At 37.3% G+C, this 19543-nt stretch overlaps 3 protein-coding genes across 5 annotated transcripts; 2 read left to right on the top strand and 1 right to left on the bottom strand.

Moving 5' to 3' along the window:
• Nucleotides 1-2309: 2309 nt before the first annotated feature.
• Nucleotides 2310-13954, top strand: LOC107768886 (proteinaceous RNase P 2-like). 3 transcript variants are annotated; one of them, XM_075219462.1, is made up of 8 exons: nucleotides 2310-3239; nucleotides 3865-4257; nucleotides 4387-4488; nucleotides 4598-4770; nucleotides 5170-5290; nucleotides 6386-6454; nucleotides 7426-7716; nucleotides 8601-13954. In XM_075219462.1, the coding sequence occupies exons 1-7, from the start codon at nucleotides 2742-2744 to the stop codon at nucleotides 7705-7707; spliced, it is 1638 nt and encodes a 545-aa protein (XP_075075563.1). In that variant the 5' UTR covers nucleotides 2310-2741; the 3' UTR covers nucleotides 7708-7716; nucleotides 8601-13954. The 3 variants fall into 3 exon arrangements, with proteins under 3 accessions (XP_075075563.1, XP_016443538.1, XP_016443537.1); XM_016588052.2 differs by having other exon boundaries at nucleotides 2311-3239; nucleotides 13684-13954; XM_016588051.2 differs by lacking the exon at nucleotides 8601-13954 and adding an exon at nucleotides 7909-8269 and having other exon boundaries at nucleotides 2312-3239.
• Nucleotides 12280-12591, top strand: LOC142163202 (uncharacterized). The gene has a single exon (XM_075220462.1). It carries the CDS (start codon nucleotides 12280-12282, stop codon nucleotides 12589-12591), a length of 312 nt encoding a protein of 103 aa, XP_075076563.1.
• A 130-nt stretch (nucleotides 13955-14084) lies between the features above and the next one.
• Nucleotides 14085-18947, bottom strand: LOC107768885 (alcohol-forming fatty acyl-CoA reductase). The gene is made up of 10 exons (XM_016588048.2): nucleotides 18751-18947; nucleotides 18547-18650; nucleotides 16705-16907; nucleotides 16344-16444; nucleotides 15718-15910; nucleotides 15382-15543; nucleotides 15159-15240; nucleotides 14783-15052; nucleotides 14541-14668; nucleotides 14085-14389 (listed from the first exon to the last, which is right to left on the bottom strand). Exons 1-10 carry the CDS (start codon nucleotides 18827-18829, stop codon nucleotides 14236-14238), a joined length of 1476 nt encoding a protein of 491 aa, XP_016443534.2. The 5' UTR covers nucleotides 18830-18947; the 3' UTR covers nucleotides 14085-14235.
• Nucleotides 18948-19543: the final 596 nt, after the last annotated feature.

The raw sequence follows: 19543 nt of genomic DNA, 5'->3' as shown, positions 1-19543 counted from the left end.
CCTCGACCGAGGAAGAACTCCACCTTTTTGGTTGCTTGTTCTCTGGCCGGGGACTCTGAGAGGAAGCACTTGTACCGGTAGCAAATCCGATGGTGCCTGTTTGGGTGAGAGCCTCCTACAACAACCTTGTAGCCTCTACAGAATAATCAAAATGTCCTCCTCGGGGATGGTAATAAAGCCCTGCGGAAGACTTGAATCAAACAAAAAGGTGAGGTTAACCAATTTTTTTATGTACAAAGATGAAATGAAGGCAGAATCAATTTTACGAGTCAACTTACCATGATTCTTGGCCCTCCATCCATATTTGGGGGCCAACTCTTTCCACTAGCGGGTCTCAGGCGTGATGATGTCCAGAATCTTCTAAACCCATCGGTCCAGGCCTTCAACGATTGGTGGTGTCCACCGAGTTGCTGAAATAATGAAAGGAGAACGATCATCAACAACATGAAACAACCTTTTTTTAGAAAAAAAGAGATAGACATTAAACTTACGGGTACGAGTCCAGGACTCAGGGAAGAATGGAGTTGTGGCCGGGATGATCTCCCTGGTGGCAATAACAACAAATCGCTCTATCCACCTACGATCGTTGTCGTCGTCCATGCTGGTGAACAAAGCATGGTGGCCACGTTTTCTGAAATTTTACTCTCCCACAGAAAATTTTAGGGGAGTAGAGACTCATCATACGGCCAAGGTGAGCTCCTCCTTCGTTTCCTGGCACAGCCAGCGCAGATAGGACACCGTTCGCCACACCAAAGGGCCTACCTGTGCCAAACAAACCTGGTATCAGCAGCACGGCTCCAAAACCACGCGGTCAAGTCCCCCACTTAAAGAAAATGCACGCAAAGTGAATGGGTACATATAAACGTACGTGAAGCCCTTCTTAGTGAAGGTTACTCGCTCCACCAGACCGAGAGCAATAATGTTCAGGTCATGGCAATCCCAGTCCTCAGTTACAACAGGAATGCTGGAAGGGCGAATAGAAGAAGGATACTTGCGAACAACCTAAGTGTGGGAATTTGAAGAAGGGAACTTCTCTTCGACGTCCTTGATTGTGTTGAGATGTTTGGGGATGATGGTGTCACCATATGAGGGTCAGCCTCATCGTCGATTTGTTTGTCTTTGCTCTTCTTCGGATCCTCATCGAAGAGAAGACCGAAGTTCTTGGAAGAGTTAGTGAAAGAAGTCATGATCAGCATAAGGTGATAAGAGTTCTTTGAAGAAGATCAAAGAAGTATGAAAGCAGTAAAGAGTTGAATGCAAAGAAGTTGAGAGAGATTGTAAAACTGTTAAGTGTAAAAGAAGAAGAATGAAGCGTATAAGTAAAGGAATAGGCGGTTAAAATGGTAGTCATGATTAGCTCGAGAACTGGCGAAAATATTGCTAAATCATGGAGTAACACATGTTCGGGGTATTAAATGCGAAGAGACGTGTATCTTATCAAGCGTCAGAAACTTTTCAGAAGGGCTCAGAAAATTTCCCACCAAGAAAAGAATCTTCACCAACTTCCCGATGACACAAAGATGTGCCACGGAAAGCAGTGAGACTATTTGTATAGGGTAAAATTGGTTCACATTAGATACTCAAATGACAGAGTGACACGTGGAACCGGGGACAGACGAAAGATGAAGCGAGTGGAAACCAAGACCGAGAACAACCGTTTCGGTTGGCATCAAGTAGACCCTAAAGGGAACATTATCAACGAGAGCAAACAAATACTTGTCACCAGATGTCATTAAATGAAGAATATTAGTCAGTATAAAATATACATCCGTTACAGAGAATTTTAGCATTTATGACATGCCGTTACATATTTATCAGTAACCCCCATTATTGTCATTTAAGAGGGGCTTGATCCTAGGACCTTGTTCCCTATGTATAACTATAAATAGTGACTTCAACAACAATTGTAAGGACACAAAAATTATGACAAACTTATCCTACACATTATTCCAAGCTAAATAATACTTTATTTTTTGTCTAACGACATTTTTATTGCTGCTTTCGGAAGCGTTGCTTCCGGAGCCAAGCTATCTACTATTTTATCTCGATTTCAATGCCAAGTCTTGCGTTTTATTTCATTTATTTATCGGATCAAATTAATTCGCTTGTTTATAAACCATGCTATAAATTCAACTGTATTATTTTATGGATAAACAATATAGCCAACAAAGGGGTCACACAACAGCTGCAGTTGAAAAAGACGAGGAGATGGCGAAGATGAAGAGAGAAGTGGTTGCAGCCATATGGGGGTAATCATACATGGCAAGCAAGAATGTTATATAGCAACTGTATAGATATAGAATATGGGAATAAAAGCTATTAAAGCCGTTATTAGTTGGTTAGGTACTGATTCTAATTTTATTGCTTCTATTAGCTTGATTAGAGCAGGAGGCTGTATTAGAATAGAGTAATGAGTTAGTTACTGTTTTCTTGTTGGTTGGCCTGGATGTAGCACCTTGAGACGGAGGTAGCAAACATAGGTGCTTGAGAGTTTGTAAACATTGATTGTTAATGGTAAATATTTCACATTTATTACAAAAAAAAAAAAAAATACAATTACAATACAATAAATAAGTCTTACTCCAATATTAAAAAAAAAATTGGGATTTTTGCTGGGTTTACAAAAAGTTAAAAAGTAAAAGAGAAGGAACTAAACCTTCACATTAACCCAAAACCCAAAACAATAGCTCCATTCCCAGGTCTATTACCTCCGCCGTCGCAGCCGTGCACTACCGGAAAAAATGGACAAAGCCAAAAAGAAGAAGAAAAACCCAACCCCAGAAGTCCAATTTCGCTTAAACCTAGACAACTGTTCAAAAACCAAAGATCTTTCAACTGCCATCTCCTTATACGAATCTGCTCTTTCAACAATCCGCTTTTCCAATAACCACTTCAACTCTTTTCTTTATATCTGCTCCAACGCTGTTTCAGACCCATCAACGAAAAAACCCGCTATCGAATTCGGGTTTCGAATCTTTGATCATATGGTTTCGAGCAATGTAACCCCCAATGAGGCTACTGTCACGGCAGTTGCTAGGCTTGCGGCTGCAACTGATGATGGTGATAAAGCGTTTGAGTTAGCTAAAGGAATGGGGAATTGTGGGAAGTTAAGGACTTATGGGCCGACTTTGTTTTGTTATTGTAAGATGGGTGAGGCTGATAAGGCCTATCAAGTTGAAGATCACATGAGGTCTATTGGGTTGCAACTTGAGGAAGCTGAGCTTGTTGGTTTGTTAAAAGTGAGTTCTTTCTTTGTTTCTATATTTTCCTAGTTATTGCTAATTAGCTAATTAATGAGCGTTTTGGTAATTTCATGTTGTAGTTTGTTTAGATGGTGGTTCAAGATATAGTCTTCTTGCACCATGTATTTTGTTTGTGGAAAAGACTAATAGGTACACTGATTGATGGTTCAATGAATTGTAATATGCAGATTTTTATTTTATGTTTGTACTTTTATCTTCCAAGTTATTACATATTGGAATAGATGGGCCTGAATAGAGCGGAATGGTTAAACATGATCCATATAGCTAATCCAGACTAGTTTTGCATTGCTTTGCATTTGACATTTGTCAAAACTTTTGTTCTATTGGTTTTGCTATCTATTAAGATCTCTGGGATAGTACTCAACTAAAAGAATGTACCATGTTTTTGTTTTGTGGGAAAGCGGAACTTATACACCGGTCAATAGTTTAGTAAGTTGTAATATGCTGATTTTTGTTTAACGTTTGTACTAACCTTCAAATTATTCGGTATAGGAATGAAATGGGGGCTAATAGAGCGGAATAGTTATAGGATTCATAATGCTGTCTCCAACTATTTGGGATTGAGGCATAGTTTGTTGATTGTACTTTTACCTTCTTTCAGGTGAGTGTGGAGAAAGAAAGGGAAGAGAAGGTCTATCAGTATTTACATAAACTGAGAATGTCAGTTAGGAGTGTAAGTGAGTCAGCAGCAGAAATCATACATAGTTGGTTTGGAGGGGAAGTGGCAGCTAAGGTGGGGTTATCCGACTGGGACATGGGTCAGGTGAAAGAAGCAATTTTACAAAATGGAGGGGGGTGGCACGGTCGTGGATGGCTTGGAAAGGGTAAATGGACTGTACAGAGGTCCCGAATAGCTCCAGATGGGAGGTGTCTAACTTGTCGAGAACAGTTGGTTTGTGTTGATATTGACAAAGCAGAGACAGAAAGATTTGCGGAGGCAGTCGCTTCTTTGGCTATGGAAAGGGAAGTTCATTCTAATTTTAAGGAATTTCAGGTGAGGAAGTTATTTTTTCTTTTTCTTTGTAAGTGATTTACCACAACGATTCTATTCAAATGTGACATATATGCTGTGTCTTTCACGTATTCTCTGAGTTTTCTCCTAACTTCTCCTTGAATTGCTTAGGACTGGTTGGAACAGCATTCAGAATATGATGCTGTGGTGGATGCAGCAAATGTTGGGCTCTATCAGCAGAACTTTGCTGAGGGTGGATTTAGTATTGCACAGGTTGTAATTATTAAGTTTGCTATTTACTGACATTTCATTTGGTTCTTCAATTTAATGTTTTTAAAACAGCATTTTGACTCATATTCCATCATGTATTGCAATAGAGCAGCTTGTTACTGTTGTGAAAGAATTGCATAGCAGAAGCAACAAGTGGCCACTGGTTGTATTACATAAGAAGCGTCTTCGCGCACTTCTTCAGAATGCTTGCTATAGAGAGTTGCTTGAAGAGTGGATAAATGAAAAAGTACTTTATGGAACACCCTTTGGATCCAATGATGACTGGTAAAAGCCCAAGACTTTATGACCTCTCTTCTCCCCTCTTCACTAGGTTTGTTTTAAAATATTCTAATGATCAACGAAAAGTTGAATTTAGCAATTTTATATCACATTGATTTCCTTCACCTTTTTACATTGTTGAGACCTCTTGTAGTCCTCATTTGTCTAGCTTTTCTTGTGCCTCCTGTGATAATATGCAATACTTAGTTTTTTACCTGGGAATTGAGAAAATACCTTGTTTCTTCTTGTCCATTTGATTGTTGTATATTATTTTCCTATAGCATTCTCAGTAAATCTACTTTATATATGGTGTACGGAACTTGAATTTGTTTGTATGGTAATATTTACAGTTATTACCACCAAAAAAAAACCCTATGCTATCTGACGTACTGCAATATGATATAGGTACTGGCTTTATGCAGCAGTGAAACGTAAGTGTTTGCTCCTGACAAATGATGAAATGAGAGATCATATTTTTGAGCTCCTGGGGAGTAGCTTTTTTGCCATATGGAAAGAAAGACATCAGGTTCAATTGCTTAAAGAATTTATTCTTCCAAATATTAATTTCATTCTTTATACTCATTTTATGTTTTTATGGATTCTTAAAAGTTAATTTATGTCCTGTAACTTTTGTATTCATATTTTTCCTTCAATTGAGATCCATTGTTCAGATGATAGATTGAATGTGAAAATTGATAGGATTTGGATGATGTACTCATTATATTTTATTTTCTTCTTCTTCTTTTGGAATAATGCTATCAATTGATATGTAATAGACAGGCTTTAAATCCCTTGTGTTCTTGGATTAAAAATTCTATCAGGTTATTAGATTCATCTCAAGCCCTTCAATGGCAGAAACAATTGGTTGTCTATTGTTTCAGGGACAAATGAAATCAATCAGAAAATTTATTTCTTGGTGCCTTGCATTTCCGTTTTTCCTCTTCATCGAAAATGTTAAGTTTATGTAATTCATCATGGTAGATCAAGTCAACAAAGAGCTTTATTCAGTGGCATGATTAAGCTATAGGAAGACATTAGTTATTTGATCCAATTAATTTTGATCCATATTTATTGTGCAAAAGCTGGTCTGGACACCGCCTCGATAAGAAAAAACTCGATGTAAATTGGTCTATTAACTTGTGATCTTATGCCGGTCATGCTGTTGATGTTCCTGTGAGTTGCAATCCTTGTTTCAGTATTATTTTATCTCATTAATCAACCAACCTAAACTAAATTAGTTCCTCTCTATCTTCACTATCACCCTTTTGGATGGATTGAACCAAATTTGGCTTGATATGAAGTATGTGAATACTTGATCCTCGTAAGTTTTGTAATGGGCCATTGACAATATGGATGAGGGTCAGTTATGGTCTTACCTATGTTATAAAGACTTCAAAAAATGTTCAGGCGCTCATTCATTTATTTATGACTATTTTATGTTAGTCCATCTCTATCTTGGCTATCTCTTTCTTTCAAAATTTGTCTGTTTTATGCTATGATTCTTATAATTAGTGGGTATTTGATTAGATGATGTTTCATAATTATGATAATGTGACGCTCTGTTTCTCTGGGAAAAAAATAAATTATTTTGACAAGTTGATGTGTCTTGGTAATTTTGTAGGTCAAGTACACTTTTGTTAAAGGGGAACCTAAGCTTCTGATGCCACCCACATATTCTGTTGTCATTCAGGTATTCTATCTTGTTCTCATTTGCTATTAAACTGTGTTCTTTCCTTGACTGATGTTTCTTGTTCTTTATACATAGTAATCTATACAAAGGTGACTGTCAGCATCTCAATTATGTCTTTTATTCGTGTCTCCTATTTTTCACTTAATGTTAAATATACATTTTCTTTTATTTTCCCGGTGTCTAGGGAAAGAGAATAAACGCAGCAAGCTGGGTTTCATCTCATTCTTAAGGCCAGATGACAAACTAAGAGAAATATCTATTTGTTATAGATATAGGCTCTCAGTGCCCATGATCCAGCTAACTTTATTAACATGATTTATGCTTATTGGAGTGGTTTAAAAGGGGTAATGTAGATGAATTTATACAGTTCTCTCGTGTCTTTATAAAAAAATATAAAAATGAAGGGGAGCTTTGGAACAGTGGTAAAGTTGTCTCCGTGTGACTTATAGGTCACGGGTTCGAGCCGTGGAATCAACTACTGATGCTTGCAGGTGGCTGCCTACATTACATCCCTTGGTGGACAGCCCTTCCCCGGATCCTGTGTGAACGTGGGATGCTTCATGCACCAGGCTGCCTTTTTATAATAAAAGAAAAAATGTGACGTATTTCTTTGTTGCCGAGTGGTGAGTTGAGATGATCAATATGTCTTTAAATATTGAGACCTACCTAAGTGCATTAATACTTCTATCAATTCTTGCGGAGTTTGATCTCTTACCTTAACTTGCATCTTATACTATATTGGATGACAATTTCTGGATGACATAACTTAATATTGTATGGATTGGTAATGAAAAATGATCTAATATGACCTATTGATTAATTTCTAGTTTTACTTCACGAGCAGTTAGCTCAAGTTATTTAGTAGTATATTTTTCTATCTATATTTTGAGTTTCCAATTAATGTAATAATGTTCCGGTATTGTTAGTCTTTGGATTTTTACATCTCATATATTATTTTATGTCTATCTCAGGAATCCGAGAATGGATCATGGCATGTGCCTCTGTCAGGTGAAATTGCTGAGGAGTCTTCAAGGATATGGCTCTGCATCACCAGACAAGCTTCATGTGAATCCAACACTAAGCAGCATGCAAGTGTAGAAGCTTCCGAAGTTAGTGAACTTGTATGCAGTGATCAAATTGAAGACTCTTGCCATTCAGATAGTTTTGCAAGTCAGAATGGCTTAATTAGATGTTCTGGTTTGGCTGGTAAGAGGAAAGAGAGGTCTCCATCTCACTCCAGTCTACAATCTTGAAATTTGAAGGTGATGCCTTTTACCTTACCAACTGCATTGCATTATGGGTTCCCCAGTCACATCAACTCAACTGTTTCCTCACCAAGTTAACCCCCCCCCCCCCAACAAATTAACGAACTGGGGGGAATTTATTTGTGTGCGTGTTCCTCAAATGAACTCAAAAGATTTGAAATTATGCATAATCCCTTGCATGGAATGCAGCTTCTGGTCAAGACTGTTGTACTAAACGTAATGTCAAAGCTGAAACATTAGCAGCATAAATGACTGGCAGGGGATACATCTCTTCAGCACCACTCGGGTTTTTTCCTAATACAAATGGATTCTTCAGTTTCTGCAAATTTGTGTTGGCATCTTAAGTTTATCTCTGTCGACGTTGGTAATCAGTTTCTGCAAATTTGTGTTGGCATCTGAAGTTTTTCTCCATCGAGGTTGGTAATCCTTTGCAAGATGCAAGGAGCTTGATGTTCTTCAAGAGGTTGCACACTTGTATGTTTAAGGAAGTAGATGTTTTTGAAGAGTCGCAGACCTACATATTTAAGTATTTACACTCATTATAACCGAATTTTCCGGGGTTTTATCTTGTTATTACCTTTTCTTTGAAATGCTAACATGCAAAAGGCTTTGATTATCCTAGTTTACGTCTTACCAGAAAAGTAATTCGGACATAGTTTCCTTCTTAGCATATTATATAAAATGGAGTGGAGAGAATATTTGGGCAAACATAGAAAAGGAGAGAGAAACTCTGACTTGGGAAATGTGCAATTTTACTTCTCTTTCCGATGGCCATAGCCGACCCCTTTTCCAATTGATTTTTTCTTCATGGATAAGAAGATTTCCTTCTCGGCACGAGGGAAATCTTTTGATCTAATAATCACTAACTTGAATGTTAACAGATGGTTCTTATTAGTAGAAAGCAGCCGATGCTTCACAAGCAGCCTAAAGATCGACGAGGATAATCTCAAATGGGTCTGCAAGCAGCTTGAACAAGCTTCAATGGGTACATGTGATTTATGCAGACGTTGGGGGCGAAAGATTCAAGCTTACACCTATAGAGTATATCAGAACTTCAATCGCTATGGTCGTTTTGTAAGGATTGAAGCATGGCTAGGGGATAAGAAATCATGGGTGATAATTCCAGAAGAGGGGTATAATACTGGATGGAGAGATATAGCAGGAAAAATTCTGCAAATTTTGGGTAATCATTGCATCACCATACATCGTCGCACTAAGCCAGAAGTATCATACTTTGAAGCTGCTAGCAAGGAAGATTGGACAGAACAAGGTTCAAGAGGGAAAGCTGTGGTGGAGGATAATATGGTCAAAATTATACCAGAAGCAAGCAACAACACTCAAATTTTTTTGTCTACTGTCCTAATTGGTACTCTCAACGACCCATTCAGTCCTTTACCATCACCAGAGGTGTTACGGAACTGGTTCGTTAAGAGATGGCAAGTCACAGCAGGAATCAGTGTAACAAGTCTAACCCACAATCAATTCTTTTTTCGGCTGCCATCACAACAGGACGCCGAGAGAGTTAAAGCAGGAGAGTGGTTTTGGAATGGAAGAAAATTATCACTTAAATGGTGGTCGCCGGTGACTGGGTCTAACATGGCAAAGCCACGCTCAATCAAAAATGGGTTAGAGCCTTTGGTATCCCCGTTACATGTCTGGTCAGAAAGCACCTTTCGGTCTATCGGGGAATTATGTGGAGGCTTTGTTGGAATTAACATGGATACAAAATCAAGAACCAATTTGATATGGGCACGAATCTACGTGAAAGAATCGCTGTTAGAGATTCCAAGCAAGGTGGAGGTAGAAGTGGGTGATTGGAGATATGAAATAGCAATCTTACCAGAGGGAAAGGACATCTCGAACCCTACCAAACCTATTGTCAAGTCTGTTGACAAGCATGTGGAGGATCATGTGGGGATCAGACCTAGCAGGGATTCAAAATTGATGGACAACTTTTGCAAAGAACCGATGCCGATTCAATTTTCATTTAAGCCGAATAATGCTGGGCCTTTGGGTACGAAAAGTTTGGACCAGGCATACTATTCTAAAAGTCCAAAAAACAGGGGAAAGGGAAAGGAGAAATTTGTTTATAAAAGGCCCAAACAAATTTGGAAATATAAAGGCCCAATTACCACTACACCAACCCATAGCTAACCTATTATATACCCACTCCTCATATCAATCCTCGTCAAGTTTTCACCAACCAAAAGATACAGAACAACACTTAGAAGCGGATGATGAAGCAGAGGAAAGGAGTTACCCTCTTCTTCTACCTGGGCCAACTATGGGGATCACTTCACCATTGGTAAGTGACACTGATTCTGCTCATTCTTCTCTCTATTTCAGCGACTCTCCATCTCTCCCATGGTACGACTCTGTAGACTAAAGAATTCAGAATCCTTTTAATTGAAATATCCAAGTGGACTAAATTGGTGATGGGGAAAGCATGCAAGGTGTTTGGAATTAACGTAAAGGGTTTTGAGCATGAAATCTTCGACATGATTATGAGAATGGAACAAAGAAGACAAGAACAACTGGTAATCAATAAAGCAAGGGATAAGTGCAAGCAAACAAAGAAGACGAAGGGAGAAACTGAAGTCAAGAGATTGATCATCTGCTCAGTTGAATTATGATGGGGTTGAGAAGAAGAACATGGGTAGGAAATACCAATAGATTTTGAGTTGGAACATAAGGGGGTTGAATAACAATGGGAAGAGGGACACTCTTAAATCATTAATCAGTGAGTGGAAACCAGATGTTCTCTGTTTTCAAGAAACTAAATTAGAAGAGTGGAACAGATTCTTAGCCAGGCAGATTTGGGGAAACAGATGGGTTGATTGGGCTGAACTCAAAGCCAATGGTACTAGGGGTGGGATCATCATGTGGGATAAAAGATAGTGGAATTGCTCTCAAATACAGCAGGGGATTTACTCTCTCTCTTGTATGTTGGAAAGTCTAAATGAGGTTTTCTGTTGGTGCTTTACAGGCGTCTATGGGCCCCACACTAACATTGAAAGGGAAGAGTTGTGGAATGAACTTGGAGCCATAAGAGGGATTTGGCCTGATTAATGGGTGATATGGGGTAATTTTAATGTATGTAGATTCGAAAATGAGAGACTAAATTGTGTGAGAAGATCCGGGGCCATGCGAAAATTTTCAAATGTAATTCAGGATCTTTGCTTGGTGGATCTTCCTTTGCAGGGGGCTTTTTACACATGGACTGGAGGGGAGGACACCATTCAAGCATCTAGAATAGATAGATTTTTTATCTCAAATGAATGGAATGATTCCTTCAGCAAAATCAATCAGATTGCTCTCCCTAATGTCATCTCTAATCACATTCCACTCATGCTAGAATGTGGTGACTGGAACACTAACCTTTCTTACTTTAAATTTAAGAACATGTGGTTGGGGATGGAGGGCTTCATGGATAAAGTCAAGGCATCGTGGCAGAGCTATGACGTTAATGGCAATCCCGACTTTATTCTTACACAAAAATTCTAGCTACTCAAAAAAGATCTTACCATCTGGAATAAGGAGGAATTGGGATTGATAAGGCTTAAGAAAAGAAAAGCACTAGAAGACCTTCTCACGTTGCAACAGAACACTGAAGGTAGAAATGGCCAAAGCAGAAGAAGTATCATGGAGGCAAAAATCAAGATGCATGTGGCTCAAAGAAGGCGATAGGAACACAAAGTTTTTTCAGAAAAATGGCTAATTCCAACAGAAGATCAAATGAAATTGACAGACTCAAAGTAGGGGATGAAATTATAGAAGACAAAGGTCTCATCAAGGGTGAAATTCTTAGTTTCTATCAGCAACTCTACACAGAAAATGAGAATTGGAGACCTACAACAAGGTTTGATGATGTTGCAACAATCACAGGGGAAGAAAAAGTGTGGCTGGAGAGAACATTTACAGAAGAGGAGGTTATAGCAGTCATTAAAGAGTGTGCTCCAGACAAAGCTCCCGGTCCAGATGGTTACACCATGGCATTTTATCAGAAATCATGGGAGATAATTAAAGAAGATATTATGGGAGCACTCCAACACTTTCACCAGAATGACCAGATGGCCAGGTCATGCAACACCTCTTTTATTGCACTGATTCCCAAGAAGAAAGGTGCAATAGAAAGGACTATAGACCTATCAGCTTCATTGAAAGTGTATACAAGATTGCCTCCAAAATCCTAGCAGAAAGGCTGAAAAGAGTGATTGGGAAGCTTGTCTCAGGGCATCAAAATGCATTCATCAAAACAAGACAAATCACTGATGTTGCACTAATTGCTAATGAGGCACTAGTCTGGAGACAAAAATCAGGGAAGCCACGTCTCCTTTTCAAACTTGATATTGAAAAGGCCTTTGACCAGCTAAACTGGTCTTACCTATTCAATATACTTAGGAAGATGGGGTTTGGTGCAGGTTGGATCAGGTGGATCAAGTTTTGTGTAACAACTGTGAAGTGTTCAGTCCTTGTTAATGGAGGTCCTATTGGTTCTTCTCCTCACAGAAAGGATTGAGACAAGGGGATCATCTCTCACCCTTTTTGTTCATTTTGGCAATGGAAGGCCTTAGCAAAATGCTTGACAAAGCAAACCAAATACACTGGTTGGAGGGTTTCAAGGTGGAAAGTTCTGTTGGGAACTCAATTAGTGTCTCTCATCTCTTGTATGCAAATGACACGCTTATTTTCTGTGGAGCTGATAGGTCGCAAGTGCTCTATCTTAATCTCACACTCATGATTTTTGAAGCTATATCCGGCCTCCACATGAACAGATTCAAGAGCACTATTTACCCCGTAAACACAGTCCCAAATATGGAGGAGCTAGCAGAGCTAATGGGTTGCAATGTGGGATCTTTTCCCACAACATAATTGGGTCTACCACTTGGAGCCAAAGTCAAGTCACCAGATATCTGGAATGAGATAGTAGAGAAATTTGAAAAAAAGCTTGAAACTTGGCAAATACAGTATCTTTCACTAGGGGCAGAATAACACTCGTTAACAGTGTCCTGGACAACCTACCAATATACTTCATGTCCCTATTTCCAATACCAGCCAGGGTGCAGAAAAGGCTAGACAAAATTAGAATAAACTCAGTGGGAAGGGAATGGTCAAAACAACAAATTTCATCTGGTGAAATGGCCAAGAGTGATTCTGCCAAAGGAGCATGGAGGATTGGGCATAAAAGACCTAGCATTGCACAACAAGAGCATTCTAATGAAGTGACATTGGAGGTACAACATTGAGAACACTGTGATGTGGAAAGATGTGATCATGGCAAAGTATGAGGTGTGGAGTCAATGGTGCACCAAACAGAGCAGGTTACCACATGACACTGGTCCCTAGAAGCATATCTCAAGCCTACGAGGTGAATTCCAACTCAACTGTTCGATAAAGCTAGGCAATGGAGCACATGTATCATTCTGGAAGGATAAGTGGTTAGAGAACCAGACTCTGAAAGAAGACTACCCAAATTTATATCTCATAGCTAGCAATCAAAACTCCACAGTGGGTCAAATATGGCACAACAACTCATGGGACCTACAAACAAGGAGAAACTTACAATATGGCACAAAAACTCATGGGACCTACAAACAAGGAGAAACTTACAGGACTGGGAGCTAAACGACTATCTGGAGCTTCAATCTAAGCTAGCAGGGGTCTCTATCAAACCTCAGGAGAGAGACAAACTATTATGGGATGGCCAACATGATGGGATATAGACGGTAAAGAAAGGTTATGCACATTTGTGCTCGAACAAGGTGTTGATTGACAACTGGCCATGGAAACTCATCTGGATAACTAAACTTCCACCTAAAGTAATTGGCTTCACTTGTATAACCTTATATGAAGCATGTCTCACTCAAGATAATCTAAGTTGAAGAAACATCTACATAGTGAATAGGTGCTACATGTGTTAGATGAAGGCAGAGAGTGTGAGGCATCTTTTTCTCCCTTGTGCAGTTGCAGCAGATTTGTGGAGTATGTTTTTCTCAATTTTTGGACTAGCCTGGGTCATGCCTAATAGTATTAAAGAGGCCTACGAAAGCTGGTGCTCTTGGAGAGTTGGCAAATCTATCAAAAAAACTTGGCTTTTGGTCCCCGCTTCTAAAAGGAATATCAGATGTTTTGATGGGATATCGACTCCAAACCATGCTCTTAAAGCTAAATGTTTATTGAACCTTTTTACTTGGCTTAATCAGACACCTGTATCTAGTTGTGATCATTTTTTGACTGTGTCTGCCTTTTAGTTTTAACATAGGTTTATTTTTGTTTTGTTTATGAGCAGACACACTCTATTTACTAGTACTCTCTTTTGCTATGCATCTTCTTGATGCTTTTAATGAAATTCTTACTTCATCAAAAAAATACGAAATGGATACATTTAATTGAAAGTGATAAGTATCATCAGCAAAGGAGACCTGGTACACTTTCACGCCTTATCAATTAAACCGTCAAAGTAGAAACATAAATTGTTTGAAAAAATAAACAATTCCCCCCCCCCCCCTGCTTTAATCACTTAAATACATATTTTACCACACCAGGTACGTGAGTGTTCATAAAATAATCTTCCCAGTTGATGCTCTTGGGATCAAAATTGAACACGTCTATTTCAATACCAGCCTCCTTCGCTTCTCTACGTAATTTTTCTGTGTTCATGTCATCAAATCTGTCATAAAATTTCCAACATTATTACGTATTAGCTTCGATCATACAACTCAATGCAGAGAGAGATCTTGATTAAAGAAAAGATGAGTTTAACTTCTATAGACGGACTCTTTATACAAATTTAGACCGTATAAAGATATGTATTTACTTACATTCCTTTGAAGAATAAATAGGGCCCGTAAAGATCTATCAACCGCATCACAAAATTGATTTTCCGGTGAAGCTCCAAACATTTGCCTTGAAAGTATTGGCAGAGTGTTGTATTCACTATTTCTAATACCTGTATATATATTAGATGGATAATTTCAAATACTAATTACAAAGAATTATACCATTTAGTTTTGTTATTCATTTAGGTCTAGCTCTTTGGCATAAGTGAAAAATGAAACCAAACCTTCAAAGGAAGCAAGTAATGAAGAGCCATATATCTGTGAAAGCTATCCATTGTACTCAAAACAGTAACTTTTCCAACAATGACTGGTTTTCCATCCTTGTTAATCCATGGATTCGCTCTGAAGTAACGCAATCCATAGTCCTGAAGACTAATGAAATCTATAGGATTTGACACTGACGATCCGACCTGGTATATTATTTGACTTCCTCTTTCGTTCGCATGAGCCATCATGCTTACTATCATTGCATTCACCACCATATCTGCTGGAATCTGCCAATAATATACCACACCCATTGACCCCTCTATAAATTAAAGTCGAGCATCATACGAAAAATCATTATCTTCGTTGAAATATATATATAGCTTTAATACTTACTACGTCAATAACGGCTTTAGGGTCGCCGAGGAAGCATGTTAGTCTTCCTTTACCATATCCAACTGCTAAACTATCAATAGTTCTGCATGCCCCAAAGAAGACCAGGAAAAGCACCAATTATATATATATATGTATATATATAAAACAGCTCATGAAATTTTTTCGTTCAGGTTTCAACAAATAAAATAAAAAATAGGTGGAGTATTGATCGATATTTATATACCTTATACCCTCAACCCAACCAGGGAAAGGCTCTTGGAAGGTACTAGTAATTATAGTAGGACGAAGGATTACAAGAGGTATGTCTTCTTTCAAGTTTCCCAATAGCATCTCTCCCATTGCTTTTGTGAATACATAGGTATTGGGCCATCCATACTTTCTTGCTCTTCACAAATCAAGGTCAAGACAATATATATTAGTGAAATCATACTCTAGTTTGATGTTATCATTATCTGTGCTGGTGGGAGGTAGCAGGTACTCCGTGCAATTAGTCGAGGTACGCACAAACTGACCCGATATTTCTGATGTTGTGTGTTTATGTTAATTTAAGGGAAGATACCTTTCAAGGCCAAGCTCCTTCATGGCTGAAGTAATAGATTGTTCAGAAGAACCCTCAGCTTTGAGTTGTTTCAATGTTTCCTCCATAACTTTGTTCTCTGTATCAATATCTAGTCCTGATGTACCGTTCAGGGTCTCCCCTAAGTTATAGGGCGTCTCCAATATCAAACCTGCCTTCTCCCCAGATACAAATGCTATAGAATATTACAAATGTAATTACTTTTAATTTCCTTCTCCTTGAAATAAAATCAATATATATAGTAGATTAACTAGTTTCTAGGTTTATCAATTAGAAATGTTCATCATTTGTTTTCAGAAAGAAAGTCATAACACTAGCAGACTCGAGAATTAAGAATTGAAAGAGGTAAGGTACCTACCGTATTCCTCTCTCTTGCACATATTCTTTTACTTATTGGAATTTCATAAACAAGTACTCAATGCCATAATCCATTAATACCTTTTAAAGGAAAAGTAAAAAAAGTACAAAAGCCTTAATATCCTAAATGCAATATACTTCGATTTTGTTGTGGTCTGGATGATATTAATCAATATTAAAGGATAAACATAACAAAAAGTAAGAGGAGAAAATACTATAGGACTAAAGACAATGAGGTGGAAGGTACCAACCAGTTGACACGTGAAGAAGAACCTTTAATTTACTACACTTTTTGGCAAAGTCGAGTACGAATATAGCTCCAAACGTATTGAGATCCAATGCCACATCGTATCTGAGAATTGAAAACTATTTGTATAAGACTAATTCACATAGTATAATTTAATTTGCTTTGGCTGTAAACTTGTAAATCTTTTTACTGCTGGTTATCCGCCTTATTTTTTAGACAATTAATTTCATTTATTATGAACATTACATGTCTCATTTTTTAAGTATTCTGATAATGTAAAAATCTTTCACACTATCAAGGTATAAATTAAACTGACCTGAATTTGAAATAAGTAAAACTAAAAGAATTTGGTAGTACGTACGTACCTTTCATCAAAATTGGTAGTCGCAGCTATGTTAACAATAACATCTACTTCCCTCCACATTTCCTCCACCAAATTAGGGTCTTTCACCCCCAACTTCTCACATGTGATATCACCAGCTATAATCGTGGCCTTTTCTGAGATAAACGTATTCAAATTTGCCCCATATTTTTCCCTTAGAAGCTTGAACAAGTCCTTTGCCACAGCCTGTTAATTAAAAGATGGAATTTATCGATGTACAAAAAGTTGTGAAAAGATATTTACTATAGTTATTGTATTCGGGATTTTCATTAAGAAATTCAAAAACTAAAGAAGTAAACACATAAAGAAGCCAAATGGATTCACTATCTACTATATATACATAAAATTAATTTTGACCCTCTATATAAAATATATTTTTCAAGCGAAGGAATTCTGCTTGTGCCACCTAGCTCCGCCCCTAATTGTATCATGTGCTTTTAGTAATAGAACCCATGCTCTCATACCATACTATATGTGTTCTATTTACTAACGGACTAACCTTTTAAAGAAATAGATATTTCCCACTCATTTATGAATGTTTGCAAGGCAAAGGGAGTAAGAAAATATATATGGGAAGTAATTAATTCGTGAAATAGGCCCTCAAAAGAAGAAATTGACTTAATGATGAGTGGTGTGATATGTACTCTCCGGAAATAATGTCATAAACGGAATGAATTTATATGGTAAAAATAGCACGAGCTAGCTAGTTTTCGGACAGGCCATTCAAAAATAGCCAGCGTTTGCAAAGTTATTAAAAAATAGTCACTATTTTGCTGCAACACGGAAAGTTCCAGCATAATATACTGGAGATTGGTGCACCCGTGTATGAACTTCCAGCATATTATGCTGGACCGGTATATTATACTGGAACTTATACTGGAGTTCCAATATATTATACTGAAATTTCAATATATTATACTGGAGTATTTTTCCGGATTTTGAACAGTGTTTTCGTTCAGATTTATCTTTACATGAAAAGTGGCTAAATTTCGATTACTTGAAACGGTGGCTATTTTTAAATGACCATTTCTAAATCTGGCTATTTTTGAATTTCTCCTATTTATATGTTGTTAGCTATTGTTGGCCCAACAAGATTAAGTAGAAGGATGAAAAAGAAGATTTTTAAAAGTTAAACAACCAAATATGGACATGAGTTCGTACAAAATAAAACATATCTTCTTTTTACTGCTCATTTTTCAACAGAATCATATTCTGCACTTGGACTTGAGTTAGTACAAAAGTAACTTATTTTTGTCTAATTTGATTCTTTACTTCTCTCCCTCCCTAAAGAAAAGAATAAGTTTTTCCTATGTTTTAGGTTTTTCATCTCGCATTAATCATGATTTTCTTTAAAAAAGAATTGTATGTTGGAGAGAAGAATGATACCATTCTTGTGAAAAATTTCAACGACCTCAACTTAGATTATATTCTTCCGGGTTAAAAGTCCCACATTAGTTGAGGATATGGGCTATTGTTTCAAGGTATATTTTCTTAACATGGTATTAATGTCAAAGCCATCCCTGTTCTTAGTTTATTCAATATTTGAATCCTCATATTGTCCACACTTCAATCTCCAAATGTCAAAATTTGGACGTGCGAGGTAGGCGATAGTATCTTATATTTGTTGAGCGTATGAGATATGATTTCCTTATATGATCATGGACAATCTTTTTGACTTTATAAATTTACTTTTGAGGTGGAGTTGGACGGAAGAAATCACCTGATAGCAATTTTTTTTTTTCATGTAAAACTAAAGAACAAATTAAAGAGAAAGAAATTTTCGTTTTTCAAAGACAGGATGGAGAACATTTTCAGTAGCTTATACCTCAGTATTGAAACGCTGCAAAGCTGCCTTGTTATCTTTAGCTCTTAAAAGCAGATAGAGCTTCTTCACATTTGGTTGTACTCTGAGTATCTTCTCCACAAAAACTACAACCAAAAAAAAAAAAAAAAAAAATTTAAATACACCATATATATTAAGAGAATCACAAGAGAGGGACACAGAGGAGATGCAGCTTAATAAAACTACTTTTTGCAAGAAAGCCAGTGGCACCGGTAACAAGAATGGTTCTGTTCTCAAGAAACTTGACAACACTTGTTAACTCCATTGTAGTAACTCAGGCGAAAGATAATAGTAGAGAAGAGAAAGACAAGAAAACACTTAATATTGTGTACGTAGCAAGGATAGTAGAATTAGCCAGGAGAAAACCACAATAAGACTAAAGAACTGGGGTGGCATTTATTTTATATACTGTAAATGGGATTGAGTACACGCAAGTTGTTGATATTTTCTATGGTAGATTGAAAAAGTAATGCTATCAGAATTACTTATTTTATTATTTTTTCCTTGTGACACTGAAGTTTCATATCAAGACATGAATGGTCAGGGGATACTCAACTTTTTATAAATGCTCTTTCATTTGGTTTGACTTTTCTTATCCTTTTTTCTTTCCCTTGGTTCTTTCTATTTTTGTTGCATGCGAAAGGTCATCTACATATACATGCAATTCTAAAGAAAAGAAACCTATGTGGCAAAACTCTCTAAAGATTTGGTAAGAGAAGGTTTTACCTATATAACTATATATTATTGGTTTATACTTGGTCTAACCTACCATTTTTACTGAAATAGAATACTCCATTACTTTTTAAAAATAAAATATATTCTAAAGAAATTAAAAAGAAACATTTTACTAGTATCCTTATGTATTGGAATTAATTAGCTTCTATCAAATGCGGATTCAGGATTAACGTTCTTACATTAATTCGTCCTTTTGAAATTATGAGTTCGAATTTCATATATATTTTTAATATTTTAGTAATTT

This window comes from Nicotiana tabacum, chromosome 8 (genome assembly GCF_000715075.1).
Source record: "Nicotiana tabacum cultivar K326 chromosome 8, ASM71507v2, whole genome shotgun sequence".
NCBI classification, from domain to species: domain Eukaryota; kingdom Viridiplantae; phylum Streptophyta; class Magnoliopsida; order Solanales; family Solanaceae; genus Nicotiana; species Nicotiana tabacum.
The sequence above is the reverse complement of the archived record's forward strand: the minus strand, read 5'-3'. Positions and strand labels throughout refer to the sequence as shown.

Bases quoted from the DNA above. Each gene is read 5' to 3' on its own strand.
- LOC107768885 (XM_016588048.2), bottom strand. From the start codon at position 18,829: ATGGAGTTAACAAGTGTTGTCAAGTTTCTTGAGAACAGAACCATTCTT. The intron at 16,908-18,546 runs GTATAAGCTACT...TTTAATTAACAG, and splicing joins TGCAGCGTTTCAATACTGAG to GCTGTGGCAAAGGACTTGTT. The intron at 15,544-15,717 runs GTATCTTCCCTT...TGATTTGTGAAG, and splicing joins AAGGAGCTTGGCCTTGAAAG to AGCAAGAAAGTATGGATGGC.
- LOC107768886 (XM_075219462.1), top strand. From the start codon at position 2,742: ATGGACAAAGCCAAAAAGAAGAAGAAAAACCCAACCCCAGAAGTCCAA. The intron at 3,240-3,864 runs GTGAGTTCTTTC...ACCTTCTTTCAG, and splicing joins AGCTTGTTGGTTTGTTAAAA to GTGAGTGTGGAGAAAGAAAG. The intron at 4,489-4,597 runs GTTGTAATTATT...GCAATAGAGCAG, and splicing joins GTGGATTTAGTATTGCACAG to CTTGTTACTGTTGTGAAAGA.
- LOC142163202 (XM_075220462.1), top strand. From the start codon at position 12,280: ATGGAAGGCCTTAGCAAAATGCTTGACAAAGCAAACCAAATACACTGG.